The sequence below is a fragment of the Eucyclogobius newberryi genome, unplaced genomic scaffold (assembly GCF_026437365.1).
Source record: "Eucyclogobius newberryi isolate DKJ021-1_F unplaced genomic scaffold, fEucNew1.0.hap1 SCAF_6, whole genome shotgun sequence".
NCBI lineage: Eukaryota > Metazoa > Chordata > Actinopteri > Gobiiformes > Gobiidae > Eucyclogobius > Eucyclogobius newberryi.
The window spans coordinates 8813005-8830041 of NW_027316278.1; the positions used below are offsets into that span (position 1 = coordinate 8813005).

The window sequence follows — 17037 nt, forward strand, 5'->3', positions numbered from 1 at the left end:
GGAGCCGAGGAGGGAAGAAAAGCTCCGCGCAGCATCTTCTGAGCGCAGTTGAGAGGAGAAGAGCGCGCGGACACGCAGCATTTAATGACCCTTATAATTAGGAGAGACGCGCTGATGATGAACGCGTCTCTGTCGCACGCGCCGTGTCTCCTCCAGGGACTGTGGGACTTTGTGAGAGCGGGACAAGAGGAGGTCCAGATGTCCCTGTACCTGCCCGCGTGCTGCGCGTTCCTCACGCACGTGCTGCTGTGCGCGCCCTTCTTCATCCTGGATTTACTGTCGCGCGTGAGCCCCACGATCCGCGCGTGGAGGATCGACCCGCACACGGTCCCCGCGCCGGGCCCGCGCCGCTGGCTGGAGTGTTTGTGGCGGGTGGCGGGCCGGTACGTGACCGTGGTGCTCCCGGTGACCGCGCTCCTGCAGTGCGTCCTGAGGGGCCCCGGGCTGCCGGAGCGGGCCCCGTCCTGCCACAGACTCTGCGTGGAGGTCATCGCGTGCGTCCTGCTGTTTGACGCGCTCTTCTTCGCGTGGCACTTCTGCATGCACAGGTGACTATACTTTACTTTACATTACATTACATTACATTACATTACATTACATTATATTACATATACATATGCATATATACTTTACTTTACTTTACATTACATTACATTACATTACATTACATATACATATACATAATATGTATATGTATATGTAATGTAATGTAATGTAATGTATATATGTATATGTAATGTAATGTAATGTAAAGTATATATGTATATGTATATGTATATGTAATGTAATGTAATGTAATGTATATATGTATATGTAATGTAATGTAATGTAATGTAATACATATACATATATACTTTACATTACATTACATTATATATACATATACATATATACTTTATTGTACATTACATTACATTATATATACACTTTTAACATTAGATTAAGTTGTGTTTTGATCCATGCGTGTTTGAGGAATACTTTTTTGTCCTGCAACTGAAGCTTGAGTTCACCTATCCCCTATCCCCGCCCACATTGTGATGCGATTATTTAGATTCAAATTAGAATCTTAGAATTAAAACTCTGAATCATGCACAGTTCCAAAATGTCACTTTTGAAAAATAAATACATGTAAATGACAACATGGCGCTAGAAACATTTCTCAGTGAAGACAATGGACATGTTTCTGTGATTTAAACATTTTAGATCAATGCGGTTTACAAAAAATTAAATAGAATTATGATCCACTTTCAAGTCCAAGTTCAATAAAAAGTTCCTGGAAAAAAGCACGATGTGTCTCAATTAAGCAATAATAATGAGGAGTATTAGGATAGACCAGTGACTAGAGAATATCGGGACATATTTTCAATTAGTCAGTGGTTTTAATGGTTTTAAGTGTTTATAACCATTTTCCAGGATATAAATGTTTGCTTTTCTAAATAATATATAAATGTCATGCACTCAAACTGATATTTGAGCTTCACAAAAGGTGTCATTTGTGCATCGTTGTGGATTGTACATCACTGATCAACATAAAACTTGAAACATTGATTTTGCCTTCATCAAAAATGCTTAATCTCTTATCAAATAAATACATAAACAGAACTTTAAATGTCTTTAAACCAGGCTCTGCTGTCACTCAAATGCATTTTGATTTTTCACATTTTGTTCTGTGGTTAATCTAAGTTTCTCCGTTGAAATCACATGATAAACTTTTGAAATATCCATTTGTTTTTTACTTAGATGTCACACATTATAACTATTTTCAGCCCGGGGCCAGTTTCAGTGTGAAAAGTGTCAGTGTGAGATGTCTGGACAGTTTAATGCTGCTGCTGCAGCTCAGGATGCTGAACTTCAGGAGGAGGTTGCACAGTTTTACCACCAGGGGGAGTCAGAGAGCGTCATAGCCCGGGTCCATCTCTGTCCAGGTCAGTCAGGAAGTGCCCTCTCAGGTCAGTCCAGTCTCATAATGTGAAAGGGAAAGTACATGTCCCCAGTGGAGACTTCAGAGTTCTGCTTTGGCCCTTGAAGTATTCTTTTGTACATGTGTTTTTAATAATACACAGGCTTTACTGCGCTTTCCAATAATAATATATCGAACTACAAATGGTGTTTAACAATTTGAAATAGTACGATAAAAGATGTGTGAACTAACTAAATACATATTCAGAATACTTTCATTTATTCAGAATATATAGGGACATTCTTGAAATCAAAAAGTACACCCTGCAGTACTTTTCCCCTCTCAATAACTGCAAACAGCAAAGCATTAAACGTGAAGTCGTTTTAATCCTGTCGTGTTATTTACGAACTATAATACAACATGAAAGAAAGTGTTCAGAATGCAGTGCTCTGATTGGACCGAGTAACAGAATACTTGACAAAGTACAGTACGTTTTAACGTTTTGTATTGTTTTGTAACTAAATACATTTTCAAAGTATTCGTCCCAACAACTAGAAGTGGAGCCCTGGGGAATTCAAATACATTTTAGACTTTAAATTGACTTGGATATAAAAAAAAAAAAAAAGATGCAAGATTCACTGGTGGGTACAACGTCCGCTACTTCAAGATACTACCTCCTGTTCCCACTGAGTACTGCAATACTTATAAACACTGGCAATAATCTGTGGTGTGTTTCAGACTTCAGACGTCACACGCTGTAAGAAAGTCATGAAAAACAGAGCATAAAACTGAAAATGAAAAGGGTTTATTAGCAAAGCCACGAAATAATATTTAAACTAGCATTAGCCAGCTGCTAACGACCTGAAACAAACAGTCTGGAGTGATCTTTGTGAGTCCACTGGTCGCTCCTGACCACAGTAAGACATGTCTGGACAAACTGAGTCTTTGAGGATGTCACAGAAGAGAAAGAATCGTTTGTTTTGAGACTTTTTGTTGGCACTGCCCACAGTGAACATGCCGCTTTCGTCCTCAAGGTGGCAGTAGCAACGAGCGTGTGACGTCACTTCAGACACATGAAGACAAAAGGTCATTTTATCTTCACTACATCACCACAAAAGTACTTCACCAGCCGGTTTGTTTCTTTAATAGTTTCTGTCTCTGAGGCCACAGTCAGTGAGCTAACAAACAAGCTCAAAGTCACACAAACAAACTAAAAACGAGGTAAAGGGATGTTTTTAAAGCTGCAGAATAATCATTATTTCAATTTAAAATGTCCAATATAGCAGACAAAAGCACAACAAACTTTGTTAAATACAGTACTTTTACTTATGTACAGCTGTTACATGGCACGTTTTCACACGTTTTCACACATCTAAACCAAAAAAATGTAATTAAAAATGATATGATGCATTAAAAACGGTGTAGAACTGTCCACATTCCGCCACATTTATCTCACAAACATCTTGGGTCGTGCGGTATTTTCCGAGGACGACCGGCGTCTCTGAAATCGCCCTTGACAAATGTCTTCTTTTGGGTTGTTTTGGGTCTTTTTTACTCATGTTCCCACCAGCACCAGTCATTATGTAAGTGACAGGGAACAGATGAACCGCCGGACAGGGGGCGGGGGGCGGGGCTTAAGGACAAATGTGTCCCACCTGCGTCTAAAGTGCTCTAAAGCCTTCATACTCCACGGGACAGGATTTAAGCGCCAGAACACTGGCTTTTCCAGTAATTACGACCATAACCCCACGAGCTAATCCGCAGAATAGTTAACCTCCTGACCGCCGAGTCTCGAGGAATCGCACCGACATCCATCACGAAGTCGCTCCCCGCTGGAGTTAACTCATGTTTTGATTACGTTTGAGACAATGGGACAGAGTGTGGGGGGAAAAGTACAGACTGTAATGGCAATGAAATGGTTGACCGACTGTTAAACCTTTATTCTGACAAGTATAACGTAATAACTGTTTAGATTTGTGTCAAAAAACGTGGTTCGTCTTGGTGGATACAGTATATACACATTTTGCTCTGTCCAGTGTCCGACAAATAGCCAGAATGACCTCAAAAAGAGACAAAAACGTGTTATAAAGTGATAATTAAGCCCTTTTGTGGCTCATGTTTGGGCCCGTTATGAACCGCACATTTATAATATTTTACTGTAGATATTCATTTTTTGTTCATATAGTTTAGTGCATTCAGTTTGAGGCTGGTAGTGTTTGCAGGAACGTTATAAAATCAGACAAAAAACCTATAAAAAGTCAGTAAAATGTAAATAAATATGAATAAAACAGGACAGGTTTTACACAAAGTTACATGATATAAAAGTAGTTTAGTGTCCTCATATGGCAGCTAATATGTTACCGGCTTTTTGTCTATGTAGTTGGACAAAGTGGTGCAAAAATATAGTAAAAGCAGCTTTTCAGGGTCAAAATGAGACCGTTGTGCGCTGTCTAAGGCAAGGCAAGGCAAGTTTATTTGTAGAGCACATTTCATACACAAGGCAATTCAAAGTGCTTCACAGCAGGAAAAATGCATTCAAATCACAAAGAAATTACAGAAACAGAAATACAATAAAATTAATTAAATTAAAAATTATCAATCCAACTGATTTTCTAAACTAATAAAATCACAAACAAAAGAGAAGAGTGCAAAGAAAAAATCCTTTCAGTCATATGCGCAGCTAAACAAAACTGTTTTTAGCTTAGATTTGAACATTGTCAGAGTAGAAGCCTGTCTCACATCATCAGGAAGACTGTTCCAGATTTTAGCTGCATAAAACTGAAACGCAGATTCCCCATGTTTTGTCCTGACTCTGGCACCAGCAGGAGGCCGGTCCATGTTTAGTCCTGACTCTGGCACCAGCAGGAGGCCGGTCCATGTTTAGTCCTGACTCTGGCACCAGCAGGAGGCCTGTCCCTGAGGTCCTCAGAGTCCGAGATGGTTCATATGGCACTAACATATCCAAGATGTACTTTGGTGCTAGGCCATGGAGAGACTTGTACACAAGCAGAGCTGCTTTAAAGTCTCTTCTCTGAGCCACAGGAGCCAGTGCAGAGACCTGAGAACAGGACTAATGTGATGGTACTTCCTGGTTCTAGTCAGAACCCGAGCAGCAGCGTTCTGGATGTACTGCAGCTGTTTTACAGCTCGTTTGGAGAGGCCAGTGAGCAGGCCGTTACAGTCTAATCTACTGGAGACAAACGCATGGATAAGTCTCTCTAAATCTGGTTTTGACACTATATTTTTGATTTTGGCAATGTTTTTTAGATGGTAAAAAGCTGCTGATGTTATTGATTTGACGTGGCTATTAAAGTTTAAGTCTAAGTGTTTTTAGCTTTACTGATGTCGGCAAAACTCCGCTCTGGCCTCTGAAAGTTATGAAAAGCACTTATAAAGTCGTTGCTGTGAACATAAGGACATAACTGAAGAGGCTTTAAAATGAACTAGTTCTGTTTTTCACATTTTTAAGGCAGTAAAGATCATATTAAAGCTTCTTTAAAGTGCCTATGACAGGTTGAAATACTCATTGAACTAAAATGCAGCTAAGATCAAAAACTCATCTAATGTCACTTTTCTTTTTATTTTACAAAGCGTCTTTTATTTTGTTGAATTAATGTTTAGAGAATCAAAAAAGTTGTTTCTTTTGTGTAAATTCTGCATAAACTTTGGCTGGAAAGAGGCGTGTCCCTAGTGTGATGTCACTTCCTGTCATTGTCTGCAGATATTTCAACTTTTCTCAACAAACACCGGCGCGATTGGTGTAAAACTATAACTATAACTATAATTTATAAGTACAACAGGTCTAAATACACCAAATAAAGTCAAAATTAGATATTCAGAGGGTCAAAAAAGTAGTTTCTTTTGTGTAAATTCAGCATAAACTTTGACTGGAATGAGCTGTGTCCCTGGTGTGATGTCACTTCCTGTAATTATCTGCAGATTTTTCAACCTTTCTCAACAAACACCTGCTCGATTGGTGTAAAACAATAGCCAAATAAAGTCAAAATTAGAAAATCATAAAACCCTGTCGTGGGCCCTTTAAGCATCCTGTATGGTATTGTTCAGTCGACTGTGCGGTTTGAGCAGGATGTTGTAGATCTTGACTGACAGGAGGTTAGTCACACAGGTTGTTTCAGTAGTTTTCTGGGCTGCAGCTGCGTCTCCTCGGCCCCTCCTGTAAAACACACGGCCCCGCAGGCCTTTTTCCACCGCCTCATCGTCCTAACCACTTTCATATGTGTTTCCCGCAGATTCCCTTGGCTCTACCGACACGTGCACATGGAGCACCACCGGAACAAGCCCCCGCTGGCCCTGGCCGCGCAGGACGCCAGCGGGTGGGAGCTCCTGTCGCTGCTCCTGCTGGCCCTGGTCAGTGCCCGGCTGGTGCGGTGCCATCCTCTCAGCGAAGCGCTCTTCCACCTCCTCAACTGCTGGCTGGCCGTGGAGGACCACTGCGGCTACGACCTGCCGTGGGGCCTGAACACGCTCGTCCCCGGCTCGGGACTAGGGGGCGCTCCGTTTCACCAGGCGCACCACGCAAAGCAGAACAGGAACTACGCCCCCTACTTTACGCATTGGGACCTGCTGTTTGGGACGTACCAATACTGAGCGGCGGACGGAGACGGACGTTTTGAACTCGAGATTATTTATGATGCTGCAGCTACGAGCGCTGCAAGAGTTTAGGGTGAAAACAAGTTACCCTTTCTTTTTTTACACCTTTTTTTGAGAAGCTGCAGTTCTATAAAAGCAGTGCTACAGTGACAACATAAGAAAATCCAACAAAATCCAACAAAAAAATCCAAAAATGTAGGGCCATTATGTTTAAAAGCTGCATTTATTGACTGTAAATGATGTCAAAGTCTCAGTCTCGCCCCCACGCTTCATTGTGATTGGTTGAATCTGCCTGTCACTCACTCAGAGCATGATTGAAGCTGACCAATGAGAGCAGTGGGTGGGTTGGGTGAAAAGGTAGTAATATGTCAGAGAAATTGGCTTGTACTTTACATAAGTTATACATTATTGCAAGGGATAAATACATTTACTGCCCTGTTTTCATATTTCAAGAACTCATTTACAATCTTCATGCTGATTTGGGGCGAGATTTGGGATGTGTCCAGTAATGACCGTGTAATAACCATACTTACTTTATTTATATTCCATTCTATTTCCATCCTATAGCCATAGTATTACTGTAGTATTACTCCCAAATACCTTTTTAATCCACAAGAAGCTACTGTCTTCTAAAACCTAATTGTTTTCTGGTTAATAAAGATGTTATAAAATAGTAATGATATTTTAAAATATTTCATAGAACCAGTAAACCTGCCATCCCTTCATAAAAGTCACACAATGTAGTTTGAAGCTCTTTTCCAAGAACACTTTGAGAATCTTTGGGATCTTTTGTACACATTAGTGGGACAGTAACACGTCTGGATGAGATCAAACTGAAAACCTTCGGGTTCGAGGGCACATTCTCTGCTCCTGCTCATACATTTGGTTTAGTCAGTTATTACATATTATTACTTTTTGGTGGGACAAACATTCAGAATATGTATGACCCGTGCTCTTTATGAATGGGATGTGTATTACTCCATGCAGCGGAAGTGACACTTTTATTACATTTTAGATTTTTATGACATAATGATGCGTTTTCACGTCACGCGGTTGAACCGTGTGATCAGACGACAGATTAAAGAAGTGCGTGGAATGATTTTGTAAGTCTTGTTTTTTCTTCTTCAAGGACAAGTTCAGACAATATTCCAAACAAGGGGAACTTTTATCCAAGTCTTGACTGGAACTCGATCCGGGGCATGGGAATTTGGCAAAAACTTGTCAGGAATGTACAAAATTTGGCGCGGCAAAACTGTTAACGACGCACAAACGAATGGACAAATGAACGGCTTTTTCATATATATACCGTATTTTCCGAAGTATAAGTCGCACCAGCCAAAAAATGCATAATAGACAAGAAAAAAACATATATAAGTCGTAGTAAATATAAGTATTAGTCGCACTCCGGCCAAAACTATGAAAAAAGGTGCGACTTATAGTCCGGAAAATACGGTAAGCACTACTGAAGGATGGTTCTTGCATTAATAGAGATTTTGTAATGTATTTGTGTTATAAGATGAAAAATGTACAGTCTATTTTTTTATGTTTTTTCTCACATTTGAAGTGAGAATTGTAATATACTAAAGCTCATTTACCCACTACATGTTAAGAGAATATTCAAACATCACAGCAATGATCTCATACAAGCCCTGTGTTTCGGTCGTAAATACAGCTGGATAACGGACACAAAATGATCAGATTACATTGAAAATTGCAACTATTTCTTTGGATAATTACTTACTCATTATTTCAACTTTCAACAATAGCTTTCCACAATAATGTGAACCAGATTTACCTCCTGTGAGTGCCGTGTTTATGTGAGATTTATTGCACTCGACTAAAATGTTGCGCAGCTACGGGAAATCTGAACTGAATGTCTGTAAATGCTGTGAATATCCCAGTGTAAATATCTATATATATATAATGAGTGTAAATATCCCAGCATTTGTCAGAACCATGTTGTGATGTGGGCGACAATAAAGACAATATGAAAGTGAAAACGTGAGTCGTTTGCAGTCATTTCACTTGCTTTTTGTTTTAAAGCTTGGGATTCATCATTTTGTGAGTTTTCAGAAGAGCAACACGTTCGACCCGGAGTGAAGGATTTACCCTATTTTCTGGACTATAAGTCGCACCTTTTTTCATAGTTTTGGCCGGGGTGCGACTTATACTCCAGAGTGACTTATATGTGATATTATTCGTTATTTTCACACTGACAACCACAAGAGGGCGCTCTAGGCTCTAAGCGACGCAGAAGAAGAATCTGCACTTCCTCTTCCTCTGGAGTTTGTGGACTTGTTTAGAAGTGACACAGAGGAAGAAGAATTCAATGGATTTAGTGATTTGGGGTAAAACTGATGCTTTGGTAAACTTGTTAGCATGTTCTTTATGCTATAGTTATCTGAATAACTGTTCATATGTTACGTTAACATACCAGACACTTACCACAGTTCTGTCTGTGCCTCATGTAGCTGAAGGTGTTAGCGTTAGCATACGTCATGTAGCTGAAGGTGTTAGCGTTAGCATACGTCATGTAGCTGAAGGTGTTAGCGTTAGCATACGTCATGTAGCTGAAGGTGTTAGCGTTAGCATACGTACAACTATTCACCATGTTCTCTCATCTGTTATTATTTTAAACTGCATTTCAAGATGAAATGTCTGTTCTTGGTCTTGGATTTTATTTAATAAATATCCTCCAAAAATGCGACTTATATATGTTTTTTTCTTCTCGATTATGCAATTTTTGGCTGTTGCAACTTATAGTCCGGAAAATATGGTATTGCACAACGGTGAGTTCTGCTTCGTGAACACCAGAGTCACCAGATCAAAATGTACATAAAAGTCACACGCCAATTATTTATTACTCGTTTATTTCTCAAACTGCGCAAGATGCTTCGGTGCGAGCGCTGGAGTCACTTTATTCATCATACACGGGACATTGTGTAAAGTCTGACTTAGAATCAGAATCAGAACATGTTTTACGCCATTGTCAGTGAATAAAAACAAGACTCACAAAATAGGAACTTTCTTCGGTGAAAAGGTGCAACAATATAATAGCAAAATATGACAAAAATAATATTAATATGGCATGAATAACAAAATTGGGTTAATTAAATACGATGAAAAATAAACTTATAACACTGTAATAAAAGTGTGGTGAAAATGAGCTCAAACGATCACTTGAGTTGCGTTCTCTGTGAAATGGTCACATTTTGATAGAACTACGTTTAAACCGAGCGCTACTTGAAACTCAGAGTTTAACGAGTTTAATTAAGGATGTGCCAAATGGACTAATGACGACTTTGACCTGTGTCACGTCTGCTGCTCACGTCCAGCCAGGAAGACAATGAAAGTGTCATCACAAATGGTCAAACTGGGGAAAATAAGACAAAATGCTCTGTAAAATCTTAAATATAATGATGATGATGATGATGATGATGATGATGATGATGATGATGATGATGATATTCAAGCTGCAAATCTTAGAAGGCAGAATCCAGACTGTCACTCACATCAGCTCTTCAGAGTTAAACTTAGAGACTGTCACTCACATCAGCTCTTCAGAGTTAAACTTAGAGACTGTCACTCACATCAGCTCTTCAGAGTTAAACTTAGAGACTGTCACTCACATCAGCTCTTCAGAGTTAAACTTAGAGACTGTCACTCACATCAGCTCTTCAGAGTTAAACTTAGAGACTGTCACTCACATCAGCTCTTCAGAGTTAAACTTAGAGACTGTCACTCACATCAGCTCTTCAGAGTTAAACTTAGAGACTGTCACTCACATCAGCTCTTCAGAGTTAAACTTAGAGACTGTCACTCACATCAGCTCTTCAGAGTTAAACTTAGAGACTGTCACTCACATCAGCTCTTCAGAGTTAAACTTAGAGACTGTCACTCACATCAGCTCTTCAGAGTTAAACTTAGAGACTGTCACTCACATCAGCTCTTCAGAGTTAAACTTAGAGACTGTCACTCACATCAGCTCTTCAGAGTTAAACTTAGAGACTGTCACTCACATCAGCTCTTCAGAGTTAAACTTAGAGACTGTCACTCACATCAGCTCTTCAGAGTTAAACTTAGAGACTGTCACTCACATCAGCTCTTCAGAGTTAAACTTAGAGACTGTCACTCACATCAGCTCTTCAGAGTTAAACTTAGAGACTGTCACTCACATCAGCTCTTCAGAGTTAAACTTAGAGACTGTCACTCACATCAGCTCTTCAGAGTTAAACTTAGAGACTGTCACTCACATCAGCTCTTCAGAGTTAATCTTAGAGAAGCAGAGAGAGTGTTGTAGAACGCTCTCATCCAACTGTCTTTTTACATTGGACACTATTTGCCCTGAACTTGTTTCATTCAACATTTATAATCATGTACAATACTGTTATAATCACATGTAATACTGTTATACTCACGTGCAATGATGTTATAATCATATGCAATACTGTTATACTTATGTGCAATTATGTTATACTCATGTGCAATACTGTTATACTTATGTGCAATACTGTTATACTTATGTGCAATACTGTTATACTCAAGTGCAATGATGTTATAATCATGTGCAATACTGTTATAATCATGTGCAATACTGTTATAGTTATGTGCAATACTGTTATAATCACGTGCAATACTGTTATAATCATGTGCAATACTATTATAATCATGTGCAATAGTGGTATACTCATGTGCAATACTGTTATACTTATGTGCAATAATGTTATAATCACGTGCAATACTGTTATAATCATGTGCAATACTGTTATAATCATGTGCAATACTGTTATAGTTATGTGCAATACTGTTATAATCACGTGCAATACTGTTGGAATCATGTGCAATACTGTTATAATCATGTGCAATAGTGTTATACTCATGTGCAATACTGGGACATAATATCAATCACCCCTGGTGCAATACACCTTAGACACCTCAGCCTCTCCCTCTCCTCTTCTTCCCTGTGAAGGAAAGTTGACCTAAATCTCCCTTGTTGATGTCTTTCTGTGAAGAATTTAAACCAAAACATGCACAAAAGGTAAAATCTCCAAATCCTCCAGCTAAAGTAATATTGACCATCTAATAATAATCTAATAATCTTCTTTAATACAGATGTTTAATTCAAGTCAATGTTATCCTTCCTTCATCCAGGAGTGGTCCATGGGAGAAAAGGTTCCAAAGGTCGTCATCCGGACGCCGTTTTAGAAATCAAGACGTTTCAAATTCCTCTTCTTTAAACAGGAATGTGTTCCGAGAACAACCTCCCCCCAGTCTACAACAGCCTCGAAAGACCTTGGCAGAAATCCAACCCAGAAAGCCAAGCAGTCAAATTCTAATGAAGCCCTTGGCAGCTCCGAGGTGGAGATGGCCAGACCTCAATAGGGCCTGACGGCGTGAATTGTAAACAAGGCAGGACCAATCAGAGCTCAGGAGAGTATAAATTATGTCGCTCAAACCAAAAAATAACTTTCATCTTCATATTTAAAACGTTGTCCAGTCGACTACGTTTGGACCCTTTTATTTCAGTCTTTGGAAATGCAAGTTCAGTTTGGATGACGGGTTGAGTAAACGTTTATTTTTAAAGTGCATTGAAAAGGACTTGAATCTGAACGTCTGGCCCAGTAAACAGTTCTGTCTGGTATTGATTATAAAACATGAGCCATTCAAAAGATATGGTCCAAAATGTGCCCGTTTCTTTTCCCACTGGGAGCATCAAGTTTCCAAAATGGCATGTTTCCTCTGCGATGGAAGGAAAACGTGCAGCGTTATGATCTGGCACATGGTCAGAGGACGAGGCTGCTTTCCCCTCCGTGGGTGCTGGAACGATGCAGAACACCTTTGCTGTTTTGGCTAAAATAGTATAAATAAAATCACCAAATCAATTCTTTCTAATCAAGTCCATTGTCAACATCTGCTTCAGAAACAATTCACAAATGTACAACATGTTTTGCAGCAGAATAAACAGTTATGAAACACAAATCACACAAAACAGAACATTTGAAAAAGTGCTCAATGTAACTTTCTGGAGGAGGATCAACACCTTCTTGTTTCCATCTAGAATGTTCCACAAACTGGCTTTAAACGTATGTAGCTCCATGGAGACGAGTCAAGTTACAGGTCAGATCCATGGAGAGCCGAGCCCAGTAGTAAGAGGTGCCATACCAAAGCCGGCACGGTGTCGAGCACTCTCGCCTCACAGCAAGAAGGTCCAAACCTTCAGGGACAATAAAGAGCGGCCTTAACTTATTGTCAATGCCTGATCTTGTCAGAGGCTGAGCAGGCGTGGTCCTGGTCAGTACCTGGATGGGAGTCTGCAGGAACGCCAGGTGCAGGAACGCCAGGTGCAGGAACGTCAGGTGCAGGAACGCCAGGTGCAGGAACGCCAGGTGCAGGAACGCCAGGTGCAGGGACGCCAGGTGCAGGAACGCCAGGTGCAGGAACGCCAGGTGCAGGGACGCCAGGTGCAGGAACGTCAGGTGCAGGAATGCCAGGTGCAGGAACGTCAGGTGCAGGAATGCCAGGTGCAGGAACGTCAGGTGCAGGAACGCCAGGTGCAGGAACGCCAGGTGCAGGAATGCCAGGTGCAGGAACGCCAGGTGCAGGAACGTCAGGTGCAGGAATGCCAGGTGCAGGAACGTCAGGTGCAGGAACGCCAGGTGCAGGAACGCCAGGTGTAGGAACGCCAGGTGCAGGAACGCCAGGTGCAGAAACGCTAGGTGCAGGAACGTCAAGTGCAGGAACGCCAGGTGCAGGAACGCCAGGTGCAGGAATGCCAGGTGCAGGTGTAGGAACGCCAGGTGCAGGAACGCCAGGTGTAGGAACGCCAGGTGCAGGTGTAGGAACGCCAGGTGCAGGAACGTCAGGTGCAGGAACGCCAGGTGCAGGAACGCCAGGTGCAGGAACGTCAGGTGCAGGAACGCCAGGTGCAGGAACGCCAGGTGCAGGGACGCCAGGTGCAGGAACGCCAGGTGCAGGAACGCCAGGTGCAGGGACGCCAGGTGCAGGAACGTCAGGTGCAGGAATGCCAGGTGCAGGGACGCCAGGTGCAGGGACGCCAGGTGCAGGAACGTCAGGTGCAGGAACGCCAGGTGCAGGAACGCCAGGTGCAGGAATGCCAGGTGCAGGAACGCCAGGTGCAGGAACGTCAGGTGCAGGAATGCCAGGTGCAGGAACGTCAGGTGCAGGAACGCCAGGTGCAGGAACGCCAGGTGTAGGAACGCCAGGTGCAGGAACGCCAGGTGCAGAAACGCTAGGTGCAGGAACGTCAGGTGCAGGAACGCCAGGTGCAGGAACGCCAGGTGCAGGGACGCCAGGTGCAGGAACGTCAGGTGCAGGAATGCCAGGTGCAGGAACGTCAGGTGCAGGAATGCCAGGTGCAGGAACGTCAGGTGCAGGGACGCCAGGTGCAGGAACGTCAGGTGCAGGAACGCCAGGTGCAGGAACGCCAGGTGCAGGAATGCCAGGTGCAGGAACGCCAGGTGCAGGAACGTCAGGTGCAGGAATGCCAGGTGCAGGAACGTCAGGTGCAGGAACGCCAGGTGCAGGAACGCCAGGTGTAGGAACGCCAGGTGCAGGAACGCCAGGTGCAGAAACGCTAGGTGCAGGAACGTCAGGTGCAGGAACGCCAGGTGCAGGAACGCCAGGTGCAGGAACGCCAGGTGCAGGTGTAGGAACGCCAGGTGCAGGAACGCCAGGTGTAGGAACGCCAGGTGCAGGTGTAGGAACGCCAGGTGCAGGAACGCCAGGTGTAGGAACGCCAGGTGCAGGTGTAGGAACGCTAGGTGCAGGAACGCCAGGTGCAGGAACGCCAGGTGTAGGAACGCCAGGTGCAGGAACGCCAGGTGCAGAAACGCTAGGTGCAGGAACGTCAGGTGCAGGAACGCCAGGTGCAGGAACGCCAGGTGCAGGAACGCCAGGTGCAGGTGTAGGAACGCCAGGTGCAGGAACGCCAGGTGTAGGAACGCCAGGTGCAGGTGTAGGAACGCCAGGTGCAGGAACGCCAGGTGTAGGAACGCCAGGTGCAGGTGTAGGAACGCTAGGTGCAGGAACGCCAGGTGTAGGAACGCCAGGTGCCACAGGGGGCAGTAGTTTCACCCACTTTTCCACAGTTAGACTAATGAATGCAGGACAATGGATGGAAATAAGACCATTGTTACAGTTACATGTCTTTTATATTATCATTTTCAATAATGGACAAATAACAATAATAACAACAAATAGAAATATGAAAACCTGTAACAATAACAATGGTAATTAAAAAAGATAAAAACTACAGACAGATCATCATTAAGAAGATTATACTGCCCTCTAGTTGAGACATTAGTGTTGTTGTTGTTGTTGTTGTTATTGTTGTTGTTTCTTTGCTTGATGCATAGTCACCAGATCTCACGTAACACAGTGAAGATGACCGTGTTCTAGTGAAGTATTGTAACTTTGCTCCTCAGTTCTTCTTCTACAGTGTAATCTCTTTGTCCCTTTATGGTCCTGCAGTGGGACGGTCCACAGTTGTGAACCTCGTGCCCTCTTTTTGCTCTTTAAAGTCGTTACAAGCCGCTCTCGTGGGGTTTGTGGCCTGTCAGAGTCATGTTCCTGTGTTTTACTGCGGGCGCACGTTATTTACCCCCTCACGTCCGTCTCCAAGTCGCTGAGACTCTCCGGGGACGTGATGGAGAAACCAAAAGCACATGTCGACACAGACCTGAGGATTTCCTGTAGCGGTGAGTTTTCAAGCCAGAAGCTGCTCTCCACACGGGTCAAAGTCGTCTTCAGAAAGAGAAATACATCTGCATTGTCACATTCTCTCACATTCTAATATTTTCTAATAGTTTTAATAATCCAAAACATGCAGATTTGATGTGAAAAAGCCAGAATATTGTTACATTAAAGGTGTGTGGACAGGAGTAGCTAGTAGCAGGAGTAGCTATCCTGTCCACAGGAGTCTGTGGACAGGAGTAGCTATTCAGAATACTACAAAGAGGCTGTATTCTGGTAGAGTTACCGTATATTTCGGACTATAAGTCGCATCAGCCAAAAAATATTCTCTGTATAATAGAGAAGGAAAAAACATATATAAGTCGCACTGGAGTATGAAATGCGGTTGCAAGTGTAAAAATAACAAATAATACCACATATAAGTCGCACCGGAGTATAAGTATAGTATATTGGTATAAATATAAGTATAAGTCGCACCCCGGCAAAACTATGAAAAAAGGTGCCACTTATAGTCCGGAAAATACGGTACTTCTTTTGGTGGTGGTCAGTTTCTACAGTCAGAAAAAAATACTGTGATAAAACGCAGCTTTTGTCGTGAGAACATGTGCAATTTTTAATAAAGAGTCTCTTATAAATGCATAACAAACGATAAAACAAGAGTAAAAAGCTGTTTTGATCCTCGTGTCATTATTTTGTGAGGAATAATGACTTTCCCCATTCAGAAGATATGATACTTCCATTTGCTTTTATGCTACTACTACTACTACTACTACTACTACTACTACTACTACTACTACTACTACTACTACTACTACTACTACTACTACTACTACCACTACTACTACTACTACTACTACTACTACTACTACTACTACTACTACTACTACTACCACTACTACCACTACTACTACTACTACTACTACTACTACTACTACTACTACTACTACTACCACTACTACTACTACTACTACTACTACTACTACTACTACTACTACCACTACTACTACTACTACTACTACCACTACTACTACTACTACTACTACTACTACTACTACTACTACTACTACCACTACTACTACTACTACTACTACTACTACCACTACTACTACTACTACTACTACTACTACTACTACTACCACTACTACCACTACTACCACTACTACTACTACTACTACTACTACTACTACTACTACCACTACTACTACTACTACTACTACTACTACTACTACTACTACTACTACTACCACTACTACCACTACTACTACTACTACTACTACTACTACTACTACTACTACTACTACTACCACTACTACCACTACTACTACTACTACTACTACTACTACTACTACTACGAGGAATACTCCAATGCCAAATCCTCCAAATCAGGATGGAATCATTGAGCCTGAAACAAAACAGAATTTAAAGTTGACCATGTAACGAAACAAGTTAAAATACAGTTTAATGCAGTATTCAGTATTCTGTGACTCGACATGTTTTCAAAGTATTGGTCTGGACAGTCAGCGTCTTTACTTCAAGTTACAGCGCTACATTAAAGTGCTAAACTGCATCAAAGTTCCCTCTCCTGACTCGCCTCACACACTCTGCTAATCCTGTTTGTTCTTCTCTGAATTCCTCCTGCTTTATGTGGAAACCAAGAGTCTGAATCTGTCTGAACTTGAGCCGCTCACAAAAGTACAGCGTTGCTCAATCGCATTTCCTCCTCCGCTATTGGCCCGTGCCGTACTTACCACAGGAGTTAGAGAGCGTGAAGACGAGTTAGAGAGCGTAAGGACGAGTTAGAAAGACGAGTTAGA

The 17037-nt window shown here is 42.1% G+C and overlaps 1 protein-coding gene across 1 annotated transcript; it reads left to right on the forward strand.

The window, feature by feature from the left end:
* ch25hl3 (cholesterol 25-hydroxylase like 3) lies at nt 1-8487 on the forward strand. The gene is made up of 2 exons (XM_072434014.1): nt 1-548; nt 6151-8487. Exons 1-2 carry the CDS (start codon nt 85-87, stop codon nt 6506-6508), a joined length of 822 nt encoding a protein of 273 aa, XP_072290115.1. The 5' UTR covers nt 1-84; the 3' UTR covers nt 6509-8487.
* The last annotated feature ends 8550 nt before the right edge of the window (nt 8488-17037 follow it).